Consider the following 21,706-nt stretch of genomic DNA (forward strand, 5'->3'; position numbering starts at 1 on the left):
CAATGCTTAAATTCGTAATTATTGCTCATCGATCGATTCGACCGACTGCCCATTGGCAAAAAATGCAACACCAAAAATACAAGAATACGGATGCGAATAGCCTTGCAGTGACAACGGTGATTCCCCTCCTCCATGTTTATTCACGACTAAATCAAGGTGACTAATGATCGGTTGGTCATTTGAATTTCGGTACAGCCGCGCACTTTACTTTTCCAAACATCACTCATTCACCGATCAATCCGGTCGCGCCATGTATACGTACATTTTATAATGTGGATGTAAAATAAAACGACAGCATAACGACATTTCTCGCGACACGGCCAACCGACCCGGTACAATACAAGGACAATGAGCGGCACCAAGGATCCTTTAGGGAGATCCCGCGCGCCCAGCCTGACCTCGACCTGGCACAGGGCCCCCAGCACGTCGACGGCGTTGCGATCTCGAACTAGTCGCGTCCCATTATCGCGAAGTGTCTCCAAGCAACAACAGGTCAGAGACCACCCCTTGACCCACGTGCTCTAATCATCGGTCGTTAATAACACGCGTTTTCAAAACAGCAACAGCAGCAAACAGCGGCCCCGACGACGGTTCTGCAGAGACGCGAGCGGTTGCGCATCTACGAGTCCGGGGAGGACGTGACGCCGCGGAACCTCGTCCATCCGGTTTACGGGCCGGTGTACGATCGGCGCACCGCCTTCGACCAGACAAACCTGGGCAGCTCGCGCGCCACTAGCCTCGTCAGCGCTCCCTGCCGGAAGACCTCTTCCCAGCCGATGGCCACCTGTTCCACCTCCTCCTTCTCGTCCGTCTACACGCTGGACGAGGTCTTGCAGTCGCTCGGCACGTCGGACAGGCTTGGGAGCTCGAGCAAACCCGTTCCCCTATTCTACCCTGGGATTCCCGAGGTCGACGACGACGCGCCCTCGCAGTACCGCCTGCCCAGGTAGCATTTTTTCCACCCAGATCGGTATACGGCGACAGTCATCCCGATGATCGGTGCGTAGGTCCGACTCGCGGGAGTTCCAGTCGTTGAGCGACCTAGTGACGCTCACGCTGCGGGAGACGGACACGTTCTTCCTCTTCGAGATGCCCCAGTTGACGGAGGACGCGACGACGGAGGCGGGCCAAGCGGTGGTCGAGGAGAACGAGCAGTACTCGCAGATCAGGGCGGGCGCCGGGCGCAAGACTGTCGCCTCCGAGACCCAGACCCCGCAGCTGTACACCAAGACTCGTGGGACCCTCGTCGAGAGGCTGGAGCGCAAAAACCGCGCGACATTCGTCAACAACTGGGTGATGCACGATGCGTACCGGAGGGAGGCCGAGCTTGCTCTTGTCGAGAGGGAAGCCCCGGATGAAGTATGTGCTGGTACGAGGATGTTGTACACGCTTGCGTAAATGTCGGTACACCTGAAGAGAAACGATATTTTCCAGGAGAACAACTTTAAATTCCCAAGGGTCGATCAACCCGACGAGGGTAACAACGTCGCCCGCGAGCCGGTCGATCAGCTGGAGGCAATTGGCTCGGGGCCGGCGTACGAGGACGCAGCTCGGGTGATGCTGCGCATATTGGCGAGCAAGGACTTTGAGTTGGCGCAAAAGCGCTTCTCGGGCCTGATACGCCAGGACCCCTGCGACGAGAATCTCGAGCTGGTCTACGGGCTCGAGCTGCTGTGGCGCCACTCGACTCCGGAGACAAGGGCGCGACCTGTGTCGGCTTTTCGCTGGAACCCGGCCAATCGGAGCCTCCTCGCTGTTGGCTACGGGGCCGTCGCCGACCCAAAGAAGGTATATACACGCAGCTGGAAGAAAACAAAACAATAAGAAACGGTTTGTTTGTTTTTAGCGGAAAAAAACTGACGAGGGAGCTCTAGCATCGCAAAATGGACTAGTGATGGTTTGGTGCGGAAAAAATCCCACCGAGCCCGATCGCAGCTTCCGTTTCGAGAGTCCGGTCAGCGATCTGGACTGGAGCACGAGCTCGCCGAACCTTCTGGCCGTGGGATTTTACGACGGCCACGTTCGCGTGATCGACGTAAGTACGAAGCAGTTGACCGTCGTTCGAGAGTCCAAGAGGCAGACTTCGCCGTCCTACGAGCCGCACTGGCAGGTTGTACTGATTTTTTTTTTTTCGACCCCCAGCAAGGTTGACGTTAAGATATTGTTTCCCCCCAAAAGGTCCAATGGTGGCCGGTGAGCGGCGAGCTAGCGAGTTATCGGAACTCCTGCGAGCGGCTCTACACGAGCAACCAAGACGGTCGAGTCTGTTTCTTCCCGGACGAAGGGGAGTTCGACCCGCGCGAGATCCTTCACCTCCAGCGTATCGAAGGTATTTGATTCATCTGCTCTTTAACCCCAAGTACTCATACAATTAGTTACACATCGGCGAGGTCGACACCTGCAGGTAAGATCCCTGGGATCCACCGAGCGAACTACTGTCTGAGTCGAGACGTGCCGATCAGCCGTAGCCCAGCGGCTCTGGCGCTGTGCCGGCACCCGGAACAACGTGGCATCTACCTCGTGGGCTCTGAGGAGGGCTGTGTCTTTCGGTGCTCGACGGATCAGCCGCGCAGTCACTTGGAGGCTTTTCTAGCTCACGATGGGCCGATCTACACCCTTGAGTATTCGCCCTTCTGCTCGAAGCTTCTGCTGAGCTGTGGCGCCGACTGGACCACCCGTGTCTGGGCCGAGGGCCTCGAGGAGCCGCTTCTCACGTACGGCACGCGGATGGTTTGTGTCGCTGATGCCACTTGGTCGCCCAGAAGCTCCACGATACTTGCCAGCGCCGTGGCCAACGAGGTGGGAGTATTGTTTTTTTTCTATTTTCCAACGATGCGGTGGATCGAAACAGTGACTAGTGAGTGTTGTTTAGATCTGCATTTGGGACATCAGGCGTAAGACTCATCGACCGGCGTCAGTGACGAAAGTAGCACCCGAAGGCGTGAGGCTCACGAGACTCGAGTTTACACGCAGTGGCGAGCAGATCGTCGCGGCGGACGAATACGGCGAGGTTTACGTTTACGGGCTCGTGGGTATGCCGTTGCCGGCTTTCGACCAGGAGCGCGCCCTCGTCGATGGTCTGCACCAGGCGCTCGTCACCAAACCCGAACTTCTCCGGCGGCTAAGGAAGATTGGCTCTCCTTTCGATAGGGACGATGTTTGATCACCTTTCGATGATTTCAACTGAGCTGGTTGACTAAGAAGTTGAGAATACGAACAGTATATCATCGATATAGTATTTTTTTTTTTTTTTTTTTTTAATAAATCGGTTCGGTTGTGACACACGAAGATACGAAAGGGGGAATCACTGAAAACATACGTATACGTTAGTCGACTAGTTTATAACAACGAAATGGTAGTTTTTGTCAGATAAGTACCATCGCCTCCAGGGCTATTTTGCGGGACGTAAGATAGCCACGGTAGGATGGCGAATCCTATTTTTTCTACCGAGGGCACTCAAGCCTCTCAAAAACGCCCGAGGTAGGAAAAGTATATTTTTTTTACACTACTGTAATTTTTAATTACTTTTAATCAGTATTTGAAATTCACAAGACCATTTTAAAGTTTATAAAATATTTTTTTTTATTTCGTACTGTAACTATTGTTTATTGTTAGCCAAAGTGTTATCAATAGAAAAATTATTCACCCACACGTTTGTTATTGCATTAATTTAAACAAATATTCTCTCTCATTAAAACATGAATAAAAAAAAAAATAGTAAAAAACACTCACATCACTCGCGAAATAGGTCTCTCTTTTGTAGAGTTTCTGTTAAAAACAGAGTGTTATAGTACATACATTATTATGCTCGATGATAATACAGAATATTTTATTACAGATGTCAAAAACTCACGGGTAGAGTATACATTGATTGATATAGTTGTTTTTTTTTTCTCCTCTTGCATACATCGTTATAAATAAATAAATAAATAATCTCGTCAATAGTACTGTTAAGTTAATCAAGCCGTGAGAGCATACGCATCAAGTGGACCCATGTATTCTTTGGTTAAAAGTTATGCACGTATGTTAACACTGTTGTATATCTCAAGGACAAGGGGGGGATTCTCTTTCATGCTTAGCGTGTGCGTGATTCTCGGTAATCGTGTCATTTTTCGAGGAAATAAGAATCACAAAATAACGCTTACCTTTGCAGTGACTTCCCTTTTCCTTTTACAATTCACACAATCCTGATGAATACATTGATCTTTTGACCATTCAAATATTTAATCTCACTACTTATCTGTACTGTGAAAATTCTCAGTTGACAATTGACAAATACGCTATTAATTGCCAGAAAGCCTTGGAATCTAATCGGGTCAGAAGACAATTTACTCAACGGCGACATATTGACCCGTGACGTTGGCTACCTGATGATATCGTCGTCTTCCGGCAAAGTCTTCGTTCTCTTCGTTAAGCTGTGCTGAGCTCGTCTCCACGCCAGGATGAACCGGCGTTACCACGATTTGCTCGTAATCGTACACAGTTCTCCTAGAATAATTTTTTTATTTTCGGTTATTTTCCATGAAAAAAAAAAAAAAAAAAAAAAAAAAAAAAGTCCTGATATACATAAGATGATATGTGAATACCCCATTATCCTGAGAAGAGCATTTTTCAACCAGAGGAAAAACTTGAATTCTGCCGAGACACCGGGCTTCACGGCAGGATTCGCATGGCCAATATAACTCCAAATGAGAAAACAGACGATTATATTTGTCAGCGCGTAGCCCCAATGGACCAAGAACATAATTATTATTTTAACGACAGCCTGTTAAATGGAAAAATTATTATTATAAATTTCTCTTGTTTTATTGCAAAAGCGACAAATGTGATGCAAAATTATACTAACGCCAAAGAGGGAAAACCATCTGTTGCAAAACGGACTGTACCAATTGCCTAATTTTCCGTGAATGTGTACTTTTTTTTGTATTTCACTGGTCACGCTGTTATTGTCTTCCACACTCGGGGATGAATCTATGATACCATTACTATCGATACTTGCATTTCTCTGCAAAACGCATTGAAGTTTTAAAATTACATTATCTACACATTCAAACACGCACTTACCACAAGATTTTTGTGCCTTGTTCTCTCAGGGAAGAGACTATCGAGATCATTTTCAGCCTCGACAAGGACGTTTCTGTCCGAAGTACCGTAACTCCTGTCGGCAGAAGGCGATTGCACGGAAAACCTCTGTTCACGCGAGTGTCTCAAATCGAATGTTTGAGCAAGAGCGAAATACGCAAAATCCATGCATGCGTACGTAAGTAAAAACGACATCGTGACTATCGGTGCGAGAGTATTAATTTGTCCTACCATGATGAATGATAATGTCACAATGGCTACGACCAGCATTGCGTATAGCGGCACTTTATTTGGTCCCCTCTGCAATGATTAAATATCATATTTGAGAAGTACAAATAATTTTAGGTAACACATACAGATGCGATAGCTTAAAATAAATGTTCAACTAAATCATCGTGGTAGAAGTAATAATTTTATACTCAAGTACGACGTACGCCTCTTTGTAAGCAGCTAATTCCAGGAATGACGTTCTGGCTGGCGATTGATTGGAGAACGCGAGGCGTCCCGTACATTGCACCCAGGCAGCTGCTAAATGACGAAACATAAAGCCCGGCTAGCAAGAGAACGGATATTGCGGAGACAGTCGAGGCGATGTTGTAATTATGAAGTAGTACTTCTCGCGTGCACGTCGCAGCGAGAAACAGCGAGAAACAGAGATACAAAACAGTGCTGCAAAGAAAAATAAAATAAAATAACATAAAAATAAAGATTTATAGCCATATTGTACTCGAGAGATGCAAATTCGAGATTAAAATGCTAAAGTTGTACTTGCCTCAGACCAAGTGCAGCCAGTGTACCATTGGGTATGTCGGTGGACGGATGCCTGAGATCACCGCTCATGTTTATACCGGCGAGGACGCCAGTCACGGTGGGAAAGAAAACTCCGAATACGGTGAACCAGCTGGAACCACTCTCCTCCGATGGAAGCATATTGTTCATCAGATTTTCCGTCGACCACCCGAGAAAGCCAGCCGCTGTTGATCGCAAATATTGCTTATGAACATTCAATTTTTTTGTATTTGAAAAAGATTTTTTTTTCATCAAGATTTACACGTACTTATATCCTTATGCGTAAAACTTCCGATGATGAAATCAAGCCCAGCAAACAGCAGGATCAACAAAAGCATAAACTGAAGTTTGATAACCCATTTCACACCTGCCACATTTATTACGGATAAAAGTATCACTGCCGCGCAAGCGAAGCCTCGTTGTCCCCAAGGGGATGTAAGACCAACCAGTCTAGCCATAGATTCTCCAAAGCCCAAGACGTTTAGGGCACAGCCCACAGCCTAGAGTAAAATATATTTTGGTGTTTGTATGCAAAATATATGCAAATCGTAAAGACAATTATGAAAGACAGTGGAATTTTTCATACCTGGCCAAAACAATACAGTAAACCAATCGACCCTCCAAACCTCGAGCCCAGTACATGTGACAGTAAAAAATACACACCACCACTTTCTACTCTACATCTCTCACAAATTCCAACTGCCGAAAGTACTGTCACCAATGCAACGCATACTTGAAAGAAAAAGATTTTTATTAAAATACTTCATAATTAATACAATTATTGATCTTTCAATTTCTTACCTGTACAAAGTATTATGAACACGGCATTCAGTGCACCGGCTTCTCCAACAATCCAGCCGGACCGTAGAAAAACTATGACGCCAAAAATGTTAATGAGACAAGAAGTGAAAACTCCATCCCAGGTACCAAACAGAGCTGGCTGAGATATGAAAAAGTTTGACTTCCACCACGGATCTGAGTTCTGCAATAAATATTTGTTTCAAGACAACTGGTGTTAATTTATCACGCACAAGTGTCAACAAGCGCACGTATGCATACATATTCTTGTGCAAAGAGTTCATTTGTTCCAGTTTGATACATGTCCGAACCCAATTCATCGTGTCCTCTGTCAGATCTGGAGGACCGTCTGTTTTCTGTGTTGTTGAGTCCGAATCTCGACCAGTCGACATCTCTGTCATTTCCAACGCTTCCATTATTTCGGTTATTCCTTTCGTAATCCATACTTCCAAGTTTTATTAAGACGACTTGGCTTTAAACCATTATACTGCACTTGATTGTTTAACAGTATGTACAACTATTGTCTCTTGTGCACACAAAGCTAGTCATTCTCACAAAAAAACCTACAATGTACATATGCATGATGAGAAATTAAAAAAAAAAAAAAAAAAACCATTAAGTACTTATATGCTGTTGCGAAAAAAAAAATTCCATATCGATACTCATGAAACTTTGACAGAGTACAAGGAGGGGGGGGGCAAAAGCACACACATTTTATTTACTTTACCTCTCGTAAGGTAATTTTCGTCTGTTTCGTGTCCACGTCAGCATTGATTATTTTAAAAAACAGCGTTGGACGGAGAGCTCGAGGATTTTCGGCTTAGCTTAGCTTTGAATCAATTCCCTAAGCACAAAGAGGCGTCATTATGCGATAACGGTATATATGTAAGCACCGGAAAGCTACTGATGGTATCTCTGTGTGTAGGTACTAAGTAGGTAGCCATGTTTTGTTTCAGCTTGAAACATATATGGGATCAATTTCATTGCGGGGTAGGTACGAAACTACGAATACGAATGTTTGTGAGACTGTAGAGTCAAGTCGTCAAGTGCAGGATGCACGACTGCAGAGCGTGTTGAGTATGCGAAAATCAGATAATACAACCTCCCACACTATACATCTTTCTCGTTTGCATATTTCTTAGGTATTGTGATATTTTCTCGGGAAATGAGATTTGCACCAATGATTCGGATAAATTTCTGAATAACTGGAAAATCTGTCTCCATCACAAGATATTCAAATTATACTCATTATCAGTAATGAGAGTTGAAGCTGATTAGTTGTAGAACTAATTGGGCGATTGATAACAAGTAACATTTAAAATATTAATTTATTCATAAGTAAATTTTGTTTACATGCAAGACATCTGGACTCGAGAACATAAATAGAACTAGGAATCAATACTAAGAAACTAAAATTTAATACAATATTCCACTTTATTCTCGCGAAATTGCGCGCATACGTATATACACTTAAATCAATCATACTAAGTATTTTTTACAAGTTTACAGTCACTATTTTAAAAGTGAAAGTATTCTAAGCATCAATAAGATGCTTCAAAGATCATGTACACTTGTCATTACAGTCAAGTCTGGGCTCACTTAAATTAATGTAACAATAATTTGTAACAAAAATTTAATTGTAAATTATTATTTACATATTTATGCTCCACGGCGCCACTTTTCGCCATTGGTATACTTGGTCATTTCTTTGCCACTGACACCACAGGTTCCAATGCCAACTCGGCCGTTTACATTTTCTGGTGTTGCAAATATACTCTTTTTCAGAACACCCTTTTTCGTTGACTTGTTGGCAAACGCAAGCCATTTGTTTTTCTCCTGTTCCCTTTCTTCCTCTAGTTCCTTGAATCTTTGTTGTTTCTTTTGTTTTCTCTTTTTCAAGTACTCTCGCTGTTTGTTTGAGTCCATTCCTGCCATAGCAGAAATTGCCATTTTCCTTGAAGAGGAAAAAAGGATTTACATTACAACTTTAATACAACACTTGCTTAAAAAAAAAAACACAAATCATTTTCATTGCGAAAAATACAGTGATAGAAAATGCAACGAAAAAAAACTAGCTATCAATTCAAAGAAAGCTTGGTTTTAAAGTGAAAAAAAAAATTATAAGTTGTGCTGTACAATATAGCACTATACTTTTTCAAATTACTTTGTAGAATCGATAATTATATTGATACTAGAACAAAAAGTTATACTTACTTGGATTTTTGTTCCATGTAATCTGATGCTGGTCTTTTAGCCACTGATTTCAACTGACTTAGTGTTGTGACATCTTTGTTTTTATACTCATTAAAAGTAACATTTACAGAGCCATCTTCATTGATGGCATCGATAGTTCCTTCATAATACCTAAAAGGTGAAAAGAAATATTAATTTGGGTAATAAAATGACTGAATAAATTTTTATAATGGAAATTCAACATCGATTAGTGTTTAAAATTATACATTTTTAAATTGAGTACGTCACCTTGGAGGCACTTTATTAAATTCCAAATAAATGAGTACCCAGTTACCAAATTATACTCACCTATTTATCACGGATGTTAGTAATCTGATTCAGATAACTTGCCAGTAATTTAAATTCAATGGAGATGAAATAAAAGATGCAGATAAAACTATAGCAACATTCAGTGAACGTTTGTTAAGATTTGTCTGAACGTTCAAGTAAGCGCACAATGCAAATGACATTTTCTGTAAATGTTTCAGAATTACTTATTGTCACAAGAAAATCGTACATGATATTCATTGATACAAACTAACAACGGCAACACAACGTAACCTCTATTATTTCAGACACATCTCGACAAAAAAAATTACTATGGAATCATAATAACAATGACAAAAAGCGCATGGACTTACTTTCCATCTTCAGACCACGGCGCCTGGCACTGATCGCCAACTTTCCACTTTTCAGCTAGAGCAGCTATCACCTCTGGATCGTTTTGCTCGGCGTCAGATTTCTTTTCCTGCTGTTGCGATTTGATGAGATCCTGAGTAAGCTCGATGACTTCCTCGAGGTCGATTTTAAGCTTATGAAGCTCTTCATTGTCCGGGTCGCTGGTGAGCGCAGCTTCGACCTGCTGCAGCTGGAGCTTGTAATTCTGCAGATCGTCCATTTTGTTTAGTTCGACGTGTGTGAAGTTTGTGTTATTGTGTGTATGATTATTTTTTTTTTGTTATTTAACGAGAGAGCGAGAGAGCGAGAGAGCGAGTAAAGGTACGCGCTATGGGAAAATTGGACACTAACGAAGCGTTACTGCGGTGCTGTAACTGTAACGACGATGAAGTTGGTTTTACCAAAATAACTATAGGTACATTGTTGATTATATTTATAGCAAGGTCGAGTGGAGAGAGACTGCCTGTGCCTACTACTTTCAATAGTTGTCCGTATCCTCGGGAGGTCTGAACTGAACTGAACTAACTAGAATCAAACGACGGACTGGACACGTTGGACACCACCAGACGACGACTCTGATTCTGATCCTCATGAGTCATGAGCCGTAGTATGAGAAAATTGTTAGTATTCGCTCCGAGCCGATACAGAGGTTGCGCCCCCTCTAGCCAAAATCAGGCAAAATTTCTTGCATGTAAACAAACGGTTTAGAACATATATACATGCGTATATCTGCTTGTGATTGGCTGAATAAGACAGCAGGAAGCAGGAGAGGATCGTCGTTCTCTCTCTAGCCTACCAAGTGCCAATCACAAATTCACAAGCAGCTATACGCATGTATATATGTTCTAAACCGTTTGTTTACATGCAAGAAATTTTGCCTGATTTTGGCTAGAGGGGGCGCAACCTCTGCATCGGCTCGGAGAGAATATGAAAAAATTTACTAATTTAATTTTAATTTATCACATTGCTAAGCAAAAGCGATTGCTTTTACTATATGTACAGTCAATGAACTCAAAAATGATAATTTTTCATGAGCGTAAAGTTATTTACGCTGTAGTAAAATCATCGGCAAGCCATATCAAAATTTAAATAATAATTTTCTAAAAAAACAGGTATTTTCATTTACAATAACAAATAAAAAAAATAATAAAAAATTAATTACTGTGTGATTTTATAAGTTTAAATATACTTGTAGGAAGTCAATTTTTGGGTAAATCATAACTTATAAACTTGCCGCAGATAGCACAGAATATATTAAATTTTTATTGTCTATCTATAAAATTAGTTGCGGCTGGTTTACAGTTAATAAAGTGTCTCTGCTGCAAGTAGTAATAGTTGTTTGGATCAGCGCCATCTAGCGTTTCAGATTTTTGAACTAAAAAGTGGCCCTAAACTTTTGAACCAGAGCTTTAGCGTTTAGAGCCATTTAGTTAATTATAAACCAGCCGCAACTCATGACAAAGCTATAAAATAAAAAAATAACGATACGTGTGTTTTTGGCGGCAAGTTAAAAATTTATCTTATGCTTGAAAATTTATCTTTAAAAGTACAAACACATAAGAGGTCGATTTTTTGGTAGAAAATAGATTGTTAACTTGCCGCCTAAAACATACGTATCGTTATTTTTTCATTTTATAGCTTTATCATGAGTTGCGGCTGGTTTATTGTTGACTAAATGGCTCTAATCCTGAACGCTCTGATTGAGAATTTTAGGAGCCACTTTTGGCCAAAAAATAAAGACCGCTAGATGGCGCTGATCCAAATAATTATAACTATATTTACAGTAGAGCCATGTAATCATATATAAACCAGCCGCAACTAATTTTATAGATAGGCAATAAAAAGGTGACATTGTTTGTGCTGTTTGTGGCTGAAGGCTTGACAGGAATGACAGGGCAACTGATCCCGAGTGTATATATATAGGCAGCAGTTGTTTATGCCCTAAAGGTATACCAACAACGTTTGCGGAGCATTTGCAATGTTGGCAGCACTTACCTCACCACTCAAATGGTAACGATCAGCGTTGGGTTGGGTTAGGCGGATTCAATATCGGAACTTTTTCCCTAGATCGTATATATAGCTATACGATCTAGGGAGAATGTTCCGTCGAGCAGACAGCACAGCAGTGAAGGGGCATTGCCAAAGACACGCGGAAATTCAAAATTGTAATATTAATAACACAAGCGCCTATCACCCAATGACCCGGGGCGCTAACTGGCCACTCTTTTAAATTAATAATTATTAATAACATAAGCGCCTATCACCCAATGACCCAGGGCGCTTACTGGCCACTCTGTTAAATAAATAATTTTAAATAACACAAGCACTTATCACCGTACAACCTGGGGCGCTAATTGCAAATCTAGTAAATAAATAATTATTAATAAATATGTCAAGCACCTTTTTCCTGATGATCCAGGACACTTATTTGTAACACTATTAAATAATAAAAACTTGATCGATAACATATGTAAACATATCACAATTTTGATTGCCTATCTAGTACGACAAAGATCGTTTTAAATGGCGCTCTTGTAATTCCTTGATAATTTATTATTCAATAGTAGCCAGTAAGCGCCCCGGGTCATAAGGTGATAGGCGCTTGTGTTATTTTAATAATTAATTATTTAAAAGAGTGGCCAGTTAGCGCTCCAAGTCCCTGAGTGATAGGCGCTTGTGTTATTTATTAATAATTATTCATTTAACTGAGTTGCCAGTTAGCGCCCCGGGTCATTGGGTGATAGGCGCTTGTGTTATTAAAAATTATTTATTTAACAGAGTGGCCAGTTAGCGCCCCGGGTCATTGGGTGATAGGCGCTTGTGTTATTAATATTACAATTTTGAATTTCCGCGTGTCTTTGGCAATGCCCCTTCACTGCTGTGCTGTCTGCTCGACGGAACATTCTCCCTAGATCGTATAGCTATATATACGATCTAGGGAAAAAGTTCCGATATTGAATCCGCCTAACCCAACGCTGGTAACGATTGTTTGGAGTTCAAATATTTTTTCAAAACAAAACTTACAAAACAGTTTCAAACGGTTCTCTGCACATCAACGTGAAAGAGTAGTTGCTTTTTTTTAAATGCCGAGAGTGTGGACAATCGTGTAAAAATGGAAGACTTCAAGACTCCAACAGCCAAAAGATTCAGGAGCAGAGTGACGGACAATCCAGATTTCCAAACTCCTATAAAAATTCCGCCTTCGCCTTTTCTCAAACAAATAGGTTACGGATGCGGTTAGTGACGTTATCAATAATTTTATTTTTGTTGGATGTGCTATTTTGTTCAATGTTTCATCCATCCGTTGCTTTTACAGGAATAAATGTGTTCACACTGGAAAGGTCTCCCAGAGTTGGGTTCGCTAGGTCTCCCTGGGCCATCAAGAAGAGAAACAAAAATGTTGTCAAGGACGCAAAGTACACAGCCAGGCTACAGGCTGAAGCTAGCATACTCAAAAAGTTGAATCACCCGAATATTGTGGGATTCAGAGGCCTTACTCACGAAGCCAGCGGTGAACCTTGCCTTGTCATGGAAAAGCTAGATATTTCATTAGGTAAGTCATTCTTTACGTTCACGTTGTCTTCAGAGCTATAATGTTTATAATTGCAGGAGATCTGATTGAGGAAAAAGTTGAAGGAGGAGAGATGCAGTTTTCAGCTAATGAAATATTAAAAATTGGATTTGAAATAGCAAAAGGCTTGGAGTATCTGCATCACACAGCTTATATACTTCATGGTGACATGAAAAGCTTTAACATTCTTCTCTCTAGGAATTACAGTATTGTCAAAATCTGTGACTTTGGTGTTTCCATGCCATTGACAGAAAACCTTGAAGTTGACATGACAAAAAAGTGTGAATACGTTGGCACTCCATGTTGGACAGCTCCAGAAGTTCTCAATGGTAATCTAAAATATTTTTATTTTCTCACTGTTGTACTTTTTTTGAAATAGTCATTGACTTAAATTATAGTTGATGGACCTATTAGCAACAAGGCAGATATATGGTCTTATGGCCTGGTGCTGTGGGAAATGATAGCATTATCACCACCACACATTGGCACTCCAGAAGATGATCTCATGAATATGACTGATGATTCAATACTTGAATGTAAAAACTTGAACACCACGCGAGAAACTGATATTGAATATGACAGTTTTATTCAAAGCTTAGACGATCCTGATGATAGCAATTATGGTAAGTGATTTTTTTATGAATGTTAATTTGAATGTCTCTTTGGTTTATCTAAAAAATTTACTGAATCTCTAAATATTAAGGAACGAGACCACCCTTGCCTGCTATCGATCTTTCCGAGTATGGGAAAGTGTTGGAAATATTTTATGCTTGTACTGATGAAGATTTTAAGACGAGACCTAGTGCAAAAGGTGTTGTTATGTTTTTTAATAATTATGTAAATATTTCATCTAAAAAATTGTGGCAATGAGGAATTTCAAACCTATTATATTTCCAAATTAAAACACTATATTCTCTAAGAGAAATAAATTTTTTACTCAAAAGAAAAACAGTTTAAAAATTTTGTTTATTTTGTATAAAAATCTTACACGTATATAATCAGCAAAAATAGCAGGAACACAATCATACACAAGACTATGGATATTTTAATTTTTGTCTAAAATGAAAATATTAAACTTGAAAAACAATTGATTGAATTAGATAATTCAAAGTTTCAACTACTTACCTTTCTGAGTTTCTTTCTTTGTTTTTCTTTTTTCAAAAGTTTATCTCTACCACCGTCAACGTCATCGGTAGCTCTGTTTGCAAACTTTTCAACGCAATCCACTTGATCGCCCTATGAATAGTAAATCGTTTTAGGATGGTTATTATGAATGGTGAATAATTTTTGTGAACCAATTTGCACTTACTTGTTGTTCAACTAAAAAAGCCATTTCAAGGAATATATCCTTGACCTCGGTAACAGATTTCTCCAATTTTTGTAGTTCATCATGTCTTGTTTGTATATCTGACAGTTGTTGTTGCGCAATCTTAGTTTCTTTTAATATCTATAAACATCTAGTTTTACAAGCACCCAAGAGATATATGTTTTGTTACGTATAAAAAAAAAAAAAATTACTCACATTATCTACAAATAGACTAGTTTCCTGTGAATCTAGCAAATCTTCTAGTTCCTCGCTGGTAATCTGTTTCCTCACTGACAACAATTATCAATCAAACTATGAGACATAATTCTTAATTGTACTTGAAAAACTACGAGTTGTAATTTTTTTACCTAAACGTCTCTGCTGTTGCAAAAGTGACGAACGTTTTTCGTGATACCGCAACATATTTTCATTATAATCTTGCATTGCATCAGAATACATGTTGTACATCGTTGCATACTGTAAATTCTTTATTCTGTGGTAAACCGATCCTTCTTGGGTAAGTTTAAGTGCGACATCTTCGACATTTGTAGCGTCTTTTCTTAATTCTACGGAATGAATTCATCATGTAACGTCAAATTTTTCTAATAAGTAATTATACAAGTGATTGTACTGTTTGAGAAAATTGAGATGGGTAAGTATACGGTAGGATCGCTGCCAAGTCAAAATATTGGCGGAGTTTTAGAATAACAGTGTATAGTGGTACAAACAACACAAAAAATACACATTTTTGGAACTGAAAAGTTACTAGAACCATATATCTAGAGAGTACTCTCTTTCCTTTCCACTAGCGTACTCCCCGCCATCTTGGTTGTTTGTTTATCATGATTAGGATTAGCGGAACATTTTATTGTTGTGGAAGAACAGGGATGATAACACTGATAACACACAGGTTATGTTTAACTTTAGTGAAATCGTCGTTCTTTGGCCGCGCTACCCGCGTTCGTGAAAAATGATGATTTCTGATATGACCTGACAGAAAATTCATCATGGATCCCTTGCAGGTATTTGATAATTTTAAACTCGACACTTTGGACGAAAAGTGGAGCGATGAGGTCTGGGAAAGAGAGTTTTTGTCGTTTCCTGAGCCCCCGGCGGACTACTCTATTATTTTGGGTAGCCATGATATGGAACAATTTTTGAGAGAAACTAGCAGTACCTTGAAACAGTGGATATCCCAGAACAAGGATGATGATGAGTTGAGCAAAGAAAGGTCTGAGGTTTCATGGCAGACCATTACAGCACTTGAAATTAATATAAGAGGATTGCTCGCTGTTTTGGGGTATCTGATGAAAACAGGTCAAGCTACAAGTGCCGACGAGGATGACAGGCAAGCATGTCTAGCCTCTACGGGCTTGTACTTTGTTTTGTTAAGTGTACCAGACAGTAGTACGTTTTATGTCTTTCATCCAAACTTGTATCACCGGGCCTTAGAGACTTTTAAGTTGAGTGAACTCTTGGTGATGTGCAAAAGGACTCAGAAAACCACAGAGTCAGGAAATTCCAGTGGTGAACAGTTTCAGGACATATCGATGGGTGAAAGGTGCAGTTTGACGGAAGGCTTGAACAGCGTCATGTACGATCTGATAACCTTGCTGCAAACTTTTTGCATGAAGTTTCAGTTGAGATCATTGGAAATAACTGTGATAATCTTTGTGGAGGTGACCAAGTTGGGTACAGAGGTCAATCATTTTGTGGCAAACCACAGTAAAAAACTTGCTACCCAAGAAGCTTCAATCACCACTCTAGTTAACAATGCTTATGTTGCCTTGCAATCTCTCATTGAACCGAGGCACGGAACTGAAGAAGTTACCATTAAAATGATCATGAAATGTTTGATGCCTCACCTGTGTCCTCATCTTCTGGATTTACCGACCAGAGCAGCCAACATAATTTGGGACACGACAATGTGTTTTTTGAAAACCATATTATGTACAAAAAAGAATAGTGCCAAACAAGGCATGGAAATATTAATCCAGCACTTGTTAGTCAATTGCCCAGATAGATCGGAGCCCCGACAAAAGCAGGCTGGCATTATAGCTAAATTAATAAACATTTGTCAAGAAGAGCTCTACCTTACCTGTATTAAGAACGTTGTATTGTTTTCTTTTTACAACAAAATTCCTTTCAGAGTATTCGGTCAAGAAGTCACGTCCAAACTACTGGCTGAAATGGCATTTAATTTTGAGTCGGAGGACGAAGTAAGAAACCGAAAAAGAGCCAAAATGGCCCTCATTGCTGTAGTACACAGCCGTACGATCGACGTTTCCAGCATGGTAAGAGGCAAGTCACTGTCAACTATAGAGTCAATGATAAGCTGCGAAGACTTTGCACTCGGTGATTTCTTGAACACGTCGGAAGAAGATCAACCCTTTCCAAAGCTCGATGCTATCCTGGCGGCCTTATCAGGGGGTCCGAATCCTCTTCCAGGGCCAAACGCCTTCATGTCACGTCTCCTCGAGAGGATGAAAGACGAGCGTGCACTTGTGAGGCGCAGCACCCTCCACGTGCTCCAGTACCTGGTGCCCTATTTCCCAGCACTGTTCGACAAAGTGGCGCCTATCATCGGCCTCCACTGCAGAGATCCAGCTCTGAGCGTGCGCCGGGAGGCCATCAACGCACTGGCCTGCCTCTTGCATAGCAATCCTCTGAACGAAACGCTTCTACGCGAGTACATTAAATCTGTACTGCCGAGGATTTACGACGTCGAAGTCAAAGTCCAGGAGAGTGTTTTGGAGTCGTTGCAGAATCTCGTCCTTAACGAGATTAGCGAGTTTAGCAGTACCGACGAAGGCGGGATGAACGAGCCGGGGTACCATTTGCCATGGAACGTGTTAAGGGCGCTGACGCAGCTGAAGATGAGAAAGAACTTGTCGAAAATCTGTGATAGCTGGGTAAAAAATAAGGTCATCACGGACTCGATGATCGGTAGGATACAGTCGCACCTTGGCACGTTGCACAATGAGGAGGCCTGGGTGCTCCTGCTGGCCCTCGCGGATAAAGTGGCCCTGCCCAACATGAGACAGTACTTTGAGGATTTTGAGGAAGTGCTGGCGGGTGACGAGTTCGTCAATATTATCAAACTCGAGGTGCTGAGGCTCTCGTGGCAGAATATGGACGACGAATACCTGGAGAGTTTTTCGAAGCGGTGTTTCGACTGTCTCTGCAGATTTGGCGTGCCCATCGAGTCCATCGGCACTTGTATCGATATTTTGGACTGTATGGAAAAGTACTTGAAGAAGAAGAAGGATGGAAAAGGCGATGATGGTGACGACGACGACGACGACGATGACGACATCCTCAGCTTGATGAGACTGTCGGAGGCGCAAATCAACAAATTGAGCGATGAAGACGAAGAAGTCGATGACGAAAGCATCTGCACGTATCTCAAGGCCATGAACACTCTAGGCCACGCTTCACTTGTGCGATCCGATAAGGTGGACCAGTCGACTTTGGACCTCGTGCAAGGCTTGCTGCTTGACTGCGTCGAGTCGATTAAGGTAATTCAGCATCCCCAGACCTTATCAGCTTTTTTCAATTTCACAATCAACTTTGTTTTTATAATTTACAAATTTTTTTTTTCATCATCGTTGCTTGAAATTATTTTGAAGTATCAACTTTGTTTGAAAAAAAAAAATTACTTTTTGTTTAAACTAACTGAAGATGTCGGAAGGACAATTGGAGAAATTCAAGGCGGTAGGGATCGTCCTCCTGGGACAACAAGCTCTGAAGAATCGAGAATTTGCCGAGCAAGTGGTGCCGATTTTGGGCCGGTTGATGCTCCAAACTGATAGCAAAAGCGGCACTCCAGAATCCTCGGGACGGTCGGTTATTCGCATAAACGCTGTGAAAACTCTGGCCGATCTGTGCGTCAGATACACCGCCCTGGTCGAGCCTTTCTTGCCCGACATGTGTGTAACGATGAAGGACACCGACCCCATGGTACGCGAGACAATCGTTGTTATATTTGTGCAACTGCTTCTCGAAGAATTCATCAAAGTAAAGGGTGCCTTTTTTTATCACATACTAACCATGCTGTCGGATAGCGACGAGACGATAAGAGAGCTGACGGTTTATCTTATAAAGGAGAGATTGCTGGCAAAAAATAAGTCGTTGGTATCACAATCTTTCATCAAAGGCATCTTCCATTACAACAACTGTAAGCTCAAGCATAAATTCTATGAAAGAAAAATTAGGGAAAAGGAACGGAATGTCTTGTTGTTGCCCGGCAAGAAGAACGAAAGCCGGCGAAGGATAATTTATGATTTTATGCTGGAGCATCTCGATCCACCGAGTAAGTTGAAAATTTTGATGAAACTCAATGCAGAGATTTTCGAGGGAGCGTGCGAAAAGTACATCGACGTGAAGCAGATTGAAGGCGCGTGTGTCGTGAAGGACGTTATCTACATAGTGTCGAACGATCGGATGCAGGCATCGTCCACGTCGTTCCAGGACGACGATATGCACGAAGATGTTGCCGCTGCTGTCGAGAATCAAATTAACCAAGCAGTTAACGTGATAGCCGAAGGCATGAAGAAGTTTAAGTTTCAGATCATGACGCAGACGTTGATGAAACTGCGGCAGTTTTTGATTCAAAATAAATCACCCGGTCTGCTGGTGGACGTTTCAAAACTATTGAGTAAACTCCTATCAGAATTCAATAAAGACCAAATCTCAGAGATACTCGATGAGTATCCCAACTTGAGGAGGGACATTGATCGTGATATCAGGTAAGATTTTACAGGCGATTTTCAATAGGGCCATTTTTTATCTCTGTGTGGCTAATTTTACATTGTTATATTGCAGTATGAGTAATGATATGACAGACGACAGTGATTCTGATTCGAGTGAAGAACAGTCCTCTGGGAAAAAGGCTCTCGAAATCACAGATGTCAGTAACGCGGAAGAGCAGTTGAGTGACGATGTAGCAAAAAAAGTTTCCCAGGAAACAGTGGCCACGGAGCCACTAAAAACCCCAAAAGCTACACCGAGAAAAATTTGCGAAGTCAGCTTGACCGGTATGCCACGAATGGTTTTACGTAGACTTTCCGCTCTAACGTATCCTGGTGTACAGGCATGGAAAAGTCCATCCCACAGCACTATCGCTACGATATCCGAGCTGGAGCCATCCAACAAAAGTACTTTGGATGAAACTAACATGTGCGTCGACGACTTGTCCGACTCGGAGTCAATTCAAAAGCCAAATAAAATAGCCAGATTAGCGGAATCCGTTGCGGACGTTACAATTTCGTGAAGGTATAAACGCTGGACAAATGTTGTTTCACGTGTATAAGTGCATGTGCTTTTCTTATCTCATACTTTAATCTCGATTCATATACCCGTACGAGTGTACATAAAATTGTTATTTCTAGTAATGTAAATACTATGTTTAAAGCTATTTTTTAGTTTACAAGTGAAAAACGTAAAGTATCGTTAAATTTTTTTAATATTATACCCAGCGCTCCAAGAGCATTTGTGAGAAATACGTTTATAAGTAATGAGAACCAATAACTACAAAACTCAACGTACCTACCTTTCAGTTTACCAGAAATCCTATGAGCTAATGCATTGATGGCTTGGGTTCGAGTTCTAAGTTCGTTTTCAATATCTGTAAGTACAATACCATTAAACCACGAGCAATTTAATTAAGAAAAAAGTTTCAAATCACCTCGATTTGTGTGCATCGACAACGCCTCATTTTGAATACTTTTTACAATAACGACACTTTTAATCATCGTGTCGATAAGCTCCCGTGTCTCTTCAACCTAATAATAGCCGATTTGTCATTAAATTTGTCGTAAATCACACGAAACAAAAAAATACAACACTTACTTGCTCCAATAATTCGTGAATCCTTTTGTTATGTGTGATCTGTTTGTGAACGTTTCTTAGAAAACTGTTGCTTGGCATCAAACTCTTCTTCCTTATCTTGGAGAAGAAAAAAAAATTAGTTTAAACAGTTCACACGATTTGGCGCTTCGCCTACTAAATATGCCTCGATCAGCAATTAAAACAATATTTTAAATATGCAACACTAAAAACTTACTGCACATAAATCGGGCATGCGATCCCGCGTCATGTTTGTGTATATTTTGTCAGTGGTGACTAGCGCGTGTATTAAAAATGACGTTAACGTCGTTGTCGGACAAAGACTAACGAAACGCTTCTCCTCGGAAGCGCGGCTCAGTTGGGCCGGCAGCACCTGTACCCACTTTTTACCACCACTACATCTTTCTTATCAGTTCACCGGCGGTTATTGATAAAACGCGCAAGATAATAGCTAGCGTGATAACAGTATGTCTTTCTAGGTGCGTGTATGATTTCTTTTTTGTTGTTTTGTTTTCTCTATTTTCTTTGAGGCTCTAGCTCGTACCGTATTGTATCCTTGTTGTATGACAAAATGTACCGAATATGCGAGACGAAAATCGGTAAAGCGCTCTGCCTGTAAAGTGTAACAACGTATATATTGTGTAATTGCAATTGTGGCTGGTGCGTGGGTTTTAATACCGGCGAATTCAAACTGCTGTTTCTGTGACACACTTTTCGCGCGCGCACGGCGGCAGTTTCATTTGTGACGTTCATATGCTATATCATGCGCTTTGCATCTGAAATAGGAAAAGGAAGCTACCACTTGTGGCCAAACTCTATCAAGAGGCACGAGCAAACGTCTTGTATATCAATGTACATGTGCTGTGTACGTATTTTTCTTTGATTGTGGCAGGTGTCTTTTGTACAATCGTTCCTATTTAGATTCGAACTGTTTTGTTGTAATTTTAAGGCTTTAACAACGCTTAAATCTGTGCCTGCCTGCATTTTTCAGCACAGATTAAGCATCTGAGACTTTTTGAGGACTGTTTTTTTGTTTCGTACGCCAACGTAGTACGAATGCCGAGTCAATATTTTTTGTTTTTCTATAAATGTATATCATGTCAAATTTTATTTGCAGTCAAATTAATGTTAATTAATATATATTTTGTACTTAGATATTAATATACGTATTCGTTTATTTAACAGTTGTGTGTATGGATATAAGAGTTGAATTATTACGAAGCTTTGAGCTACTCGACGAGTACGAGATAATATATTTAATAAATAAATACATCGGTCGACCGAATATTTGAAGCAGATCTGTGATACTTTGCAGAGTAAATAATAAATTAATTTTATCTTTTGTATAAGTTAGTATGAATAAAAAGTAGAGAGGAGGAAAGAGAAAATGACATCTGTACTAT

The 21,706-nt window shown here is 41.0% G+C and overlaps 6 protein-coding genes across 6 annotated transcripts; 3 read left to right on the plus strand and 3 right to left on the minus strand.

Annotated features, from left to right (window-relative positions):
• Positions 1 to 348: 348 nt before the first annotated feature.
• LOC106637730 (dynein axonemal intermediate chain 4) lies at positions 349 to 3,163 on the plus strand. The gene is made up of 8 exons (XM_014350624.2): positions 349 to 492; positions 561 to 946; positions 1,008 to 1,359; positions 1,435 to 1,788; positions 1,847 to 2,110; positions 2,179 to 2,329; positions 2,405 to 2,799; positions 2,873 to 3,163. The coding sequence occupies exons 1-8, from the start codon at positions 349 to 351 to the stop codon at positions 3,161 to 3,163; spliced, it is 2,337 nt and encodes a 778-aa protein (XP_014206110.2).
• Positions 3,164 to 3,593: 430 nt separating this feature from the next.
• Positions 3,594 to 7,600, minus strand: LOC106637757 (solute carrier family 12 member 8). The gene is made up of 11 exons (XM_014350671.2): positions 7,397 to 7,600; positions 6,931 to 7,232; positions 6,673 to 6,853; positions 6,458 to 6,603; positions 6,140 to 6,371; positions 5,855 to 6,056; positions 5,517 to 5,751; positions 5,065 to 5,382; positions 4,847 to 5,005; positions 4,587 to 4,765; positions 3,594 to 4,488 (listed from the first exon to the last, which is right to left on the minus strand). Exons 2-11 carry the CDS (start codon positions 7,111 to 7,113, stop codon positions 4,329 to 4,331), a joined length of 1,995 nt encoding a protein of 664 aa, XP_014206157.2. The 5' UTR covers positions 7,114 to 7,232; positions 7,397 to 7,600; the 3' UTR covers positions 3,594 to 4,328.
• A 383-nt stretch (positions 7,601 to 7,983) lies between these two features.
• Spf30 (Splicing factor 30) lies at positions 7,984 to 10,099 on the minus strand. The gene is made up of 3 exons (XM_014350687.2): positions 9,543 to 10,099; positions 8,884 to 9,033; positions 7,984 to 8,623 (listed from the first exon to the last, which is right to left on the minus strand). Exons 1-3 carry the CDS (start codon positions 9,797 to 9,799, stop codon positions 8,329 to 8,331), a joined length of 702 nt encoding a protein of 233 aa, XP_014206173.1. The 5' UTR covers positions 9,800 to 10,099; the 3' UTR covers positions 7,984 to 8,328.
• Positions 10,100 to 12,561: 2,462 nt separating this feature from the next.
• On the plus strand, positions 12,562 to 14,051 carry LOC106637742 (lymphokine-activated killer T-cell-originated protein kinase). The gene is made up of 5 exons (XM_089593061.1): positions 12,562 to 12,815; positions 12,896 to 13,132; positions 13,189 to 13,479; positions 13,549 to 13,773; positions 13,854 to 14,051. The coding sequence occupies exons 1-5, from the start codon at positions 12,692 to 12,694 to the stop codon at positions 14,018 to 14,020; spliced, it is 1,044 nt and encodes a 347-aa protein (XP_089449187.1). The 5' UTR covers positions 12,562 to 12,691; the 3' UTR covers positions 14,021 to 14,051.
• Positions 14,052 to 14,134: 83 nt separating this feature from the next.
• On the minus strand, positions 14,135 to 20,638 carry LOC106646543 (syntaxin). Its single transcript, XM_089592549.1, has 9 exons — positions 20,521 to 20,638; positions 20,307 to 20,402; positions 20,143 to 20,239; positions 20,008 to 20,082; positions 14,825 to 15,022; positions 14,673 to 14,746; positions 14,460 to 14,597; positions 14,276 to 14,386; positions 14,135 to 14,206 (listed from the first exon to the last, which is right to left on the minus strand). The coding sequence occupies exons 1-9, from the start codon at positions 20,551 to 20,553 to the stop codon at positions 14,135 to 14,137; spliced, it is 894 nt and encodes a 297-aa protein (XP_089448675.1). The 5' UTR covers positions 20,554 to 20,638.
• On the plus strand, positions 15,326 to 21,641 carry LOC106646544 (condensin-2 complex subunit D3). Its single transcript, XM_014362587.2, has 3 exons — positions 15,326 to 17,974; positions 18,138 to 19,204; positions 19,281 to 21,641. Exons 1-3 carry the CDS (start codon positions 15,464 to 15,466, stop codon positions 19,726 to 19,728), a joined length of 4,026 nt encoding a protein of 1,341 aa, XP_014218073.2. The 5' UTR covers positions 15,326 to 15,463; the 3' UTR covers positions 19,729 to 21,641.
• Positions 21,642 to 21,706: the final 65 nt, after the last annotated feature.

Source organism: Copidosoma floridanum, unplaced genomic scaffold (genome assembly GCF_036245765.1).
Source record: "Copidosoma floridanum isolate Cflo_tuat_1 unplaced genomic scaffold, Cflo_Japanese_pri ptg000019l, whole genome shotgun sequence".
NCBI lineage: Eukaryota > Metazoa > Arthropoda > Insecta > Hymenoptera > Encyrtidae > Copidosoma > Copidosoma floridanum.

Coding starts and splice junctions, on each gene's coding strand:
- Spf30 (XM_014350687.2), bottom strand. CDS start 9,799: ATGGACGATCTGCAGAATTACAAGCTCCAGCTGCAGCAGGTCGAAGCT. Junction 9,034..9,542: donor CCGTGGTCTGAAGATGGAAA/GTAAGTCCATGC, acceptor TTCACCTTTTAG/GTATTATGAAGGAACTATCG. Junction 8,624..8,883: donor TACATGGAACAAAAATCCAA/GTAAGTATAACT, acceptor TTCCTCTTCAAG/GAAAATGGCAATTTCTGCTA.
- LOC106637742 (XM_089593061.1), top strand. CDS start 12,692: ATGGAAGACTTCAAGACTCCAACAGCCAAAAGATTCAGGAGCAGAGTG. Junction 13,480..13,548: donor AGCTCCAGAAGTTCTCAATG/GTAATCTAAAAT, acceptor CTTAAATTATAG/TTGATGGACCTATTAGCAAC. Junction 13,774..13,853: donor TCCTGATGATAGCAATTATG/GTAAGTGATTTT, acceptor CTAAATATTAAG/GAACGAGACCACCCTTGCCT.
- LOC106637730 (XM_014350624.2), top strand. CDS start 349: ATGAGCGGCACCAAGGATCCTTTAGGGAGATCCCGCGCGCCCAGCCTG. Junction 2,111..2,178: donor CCTACGAGCCGCACTGGCAG/GTTGTACTGATT, acceptor TCCCCCCAAAAG/GTCCAATGGTGGCCGGTGAG. Junction 2,800..2,872: donor CCAGCGCCGTGGCCAACGAG/GTGGGAGTATTG, acceptor AGTGTTGTTTAG/ATCTGCATTTGGGACATCAG.
- LOC106646543 (XM_089592549.1), bottom strand. CDS start 20,553: ATGACGCGGGATCGCATGCCCGATTTATGTGCA. Junction 20,083..20,142: donor GTCGATGCACACAAATCGAG/GTGATTTGAAAC, acceptor TTGTACTTACAG/ATATTGAAAACGAACTTAGA. Junction 14,598..14,672: donor CTAGTCTATTTGTAGATAAT/GTGAGTAATTTT, acceptor AGATGTTTATAG/ATATTAAAAGAAACTAAGAT.
- LOC106637757 (XM_014350671.2), bottom strand. CDS start 7,113: ATGGATTACGAAAGGAATAACCGAAATAATGGAAGCGTTGGAAATGAC. Junction 5,383..5,516: donor TTAGCTGCTTACAAAGAGGC/GTACGTCGTACT, acceptor TAATCATTGCAG/AGGGGACCAAATAAAGTGCC. Junction 4,766..4,846: donor GATGGTTTTCCCTCTTTGGC/GTTAGTATAATT, acceptor TCCATTTAACAG/GCTGTCGTTAAAATAATAAT.
- LOC106646544 (XM_014362587.2), top strand. CDS start 15,464: ATGGATCCCTTGCAGGTATTTGATAATTTTAAACTCGACACTTTGGAC. Junction 17,975..18,137: donor ACTGCGTCGAGTCGATTAAG/GTAATTCAGCAT, acceptor AACTAACTGAAG/ATGTCGGAAGGACAATTGGA. Junction 19,205..19,280: donor GACATTGATCGTGATATCAG/GTAAGATTTTAC, acceptor GTTATATTGCAG/TATGAGTAATGATATGACAG.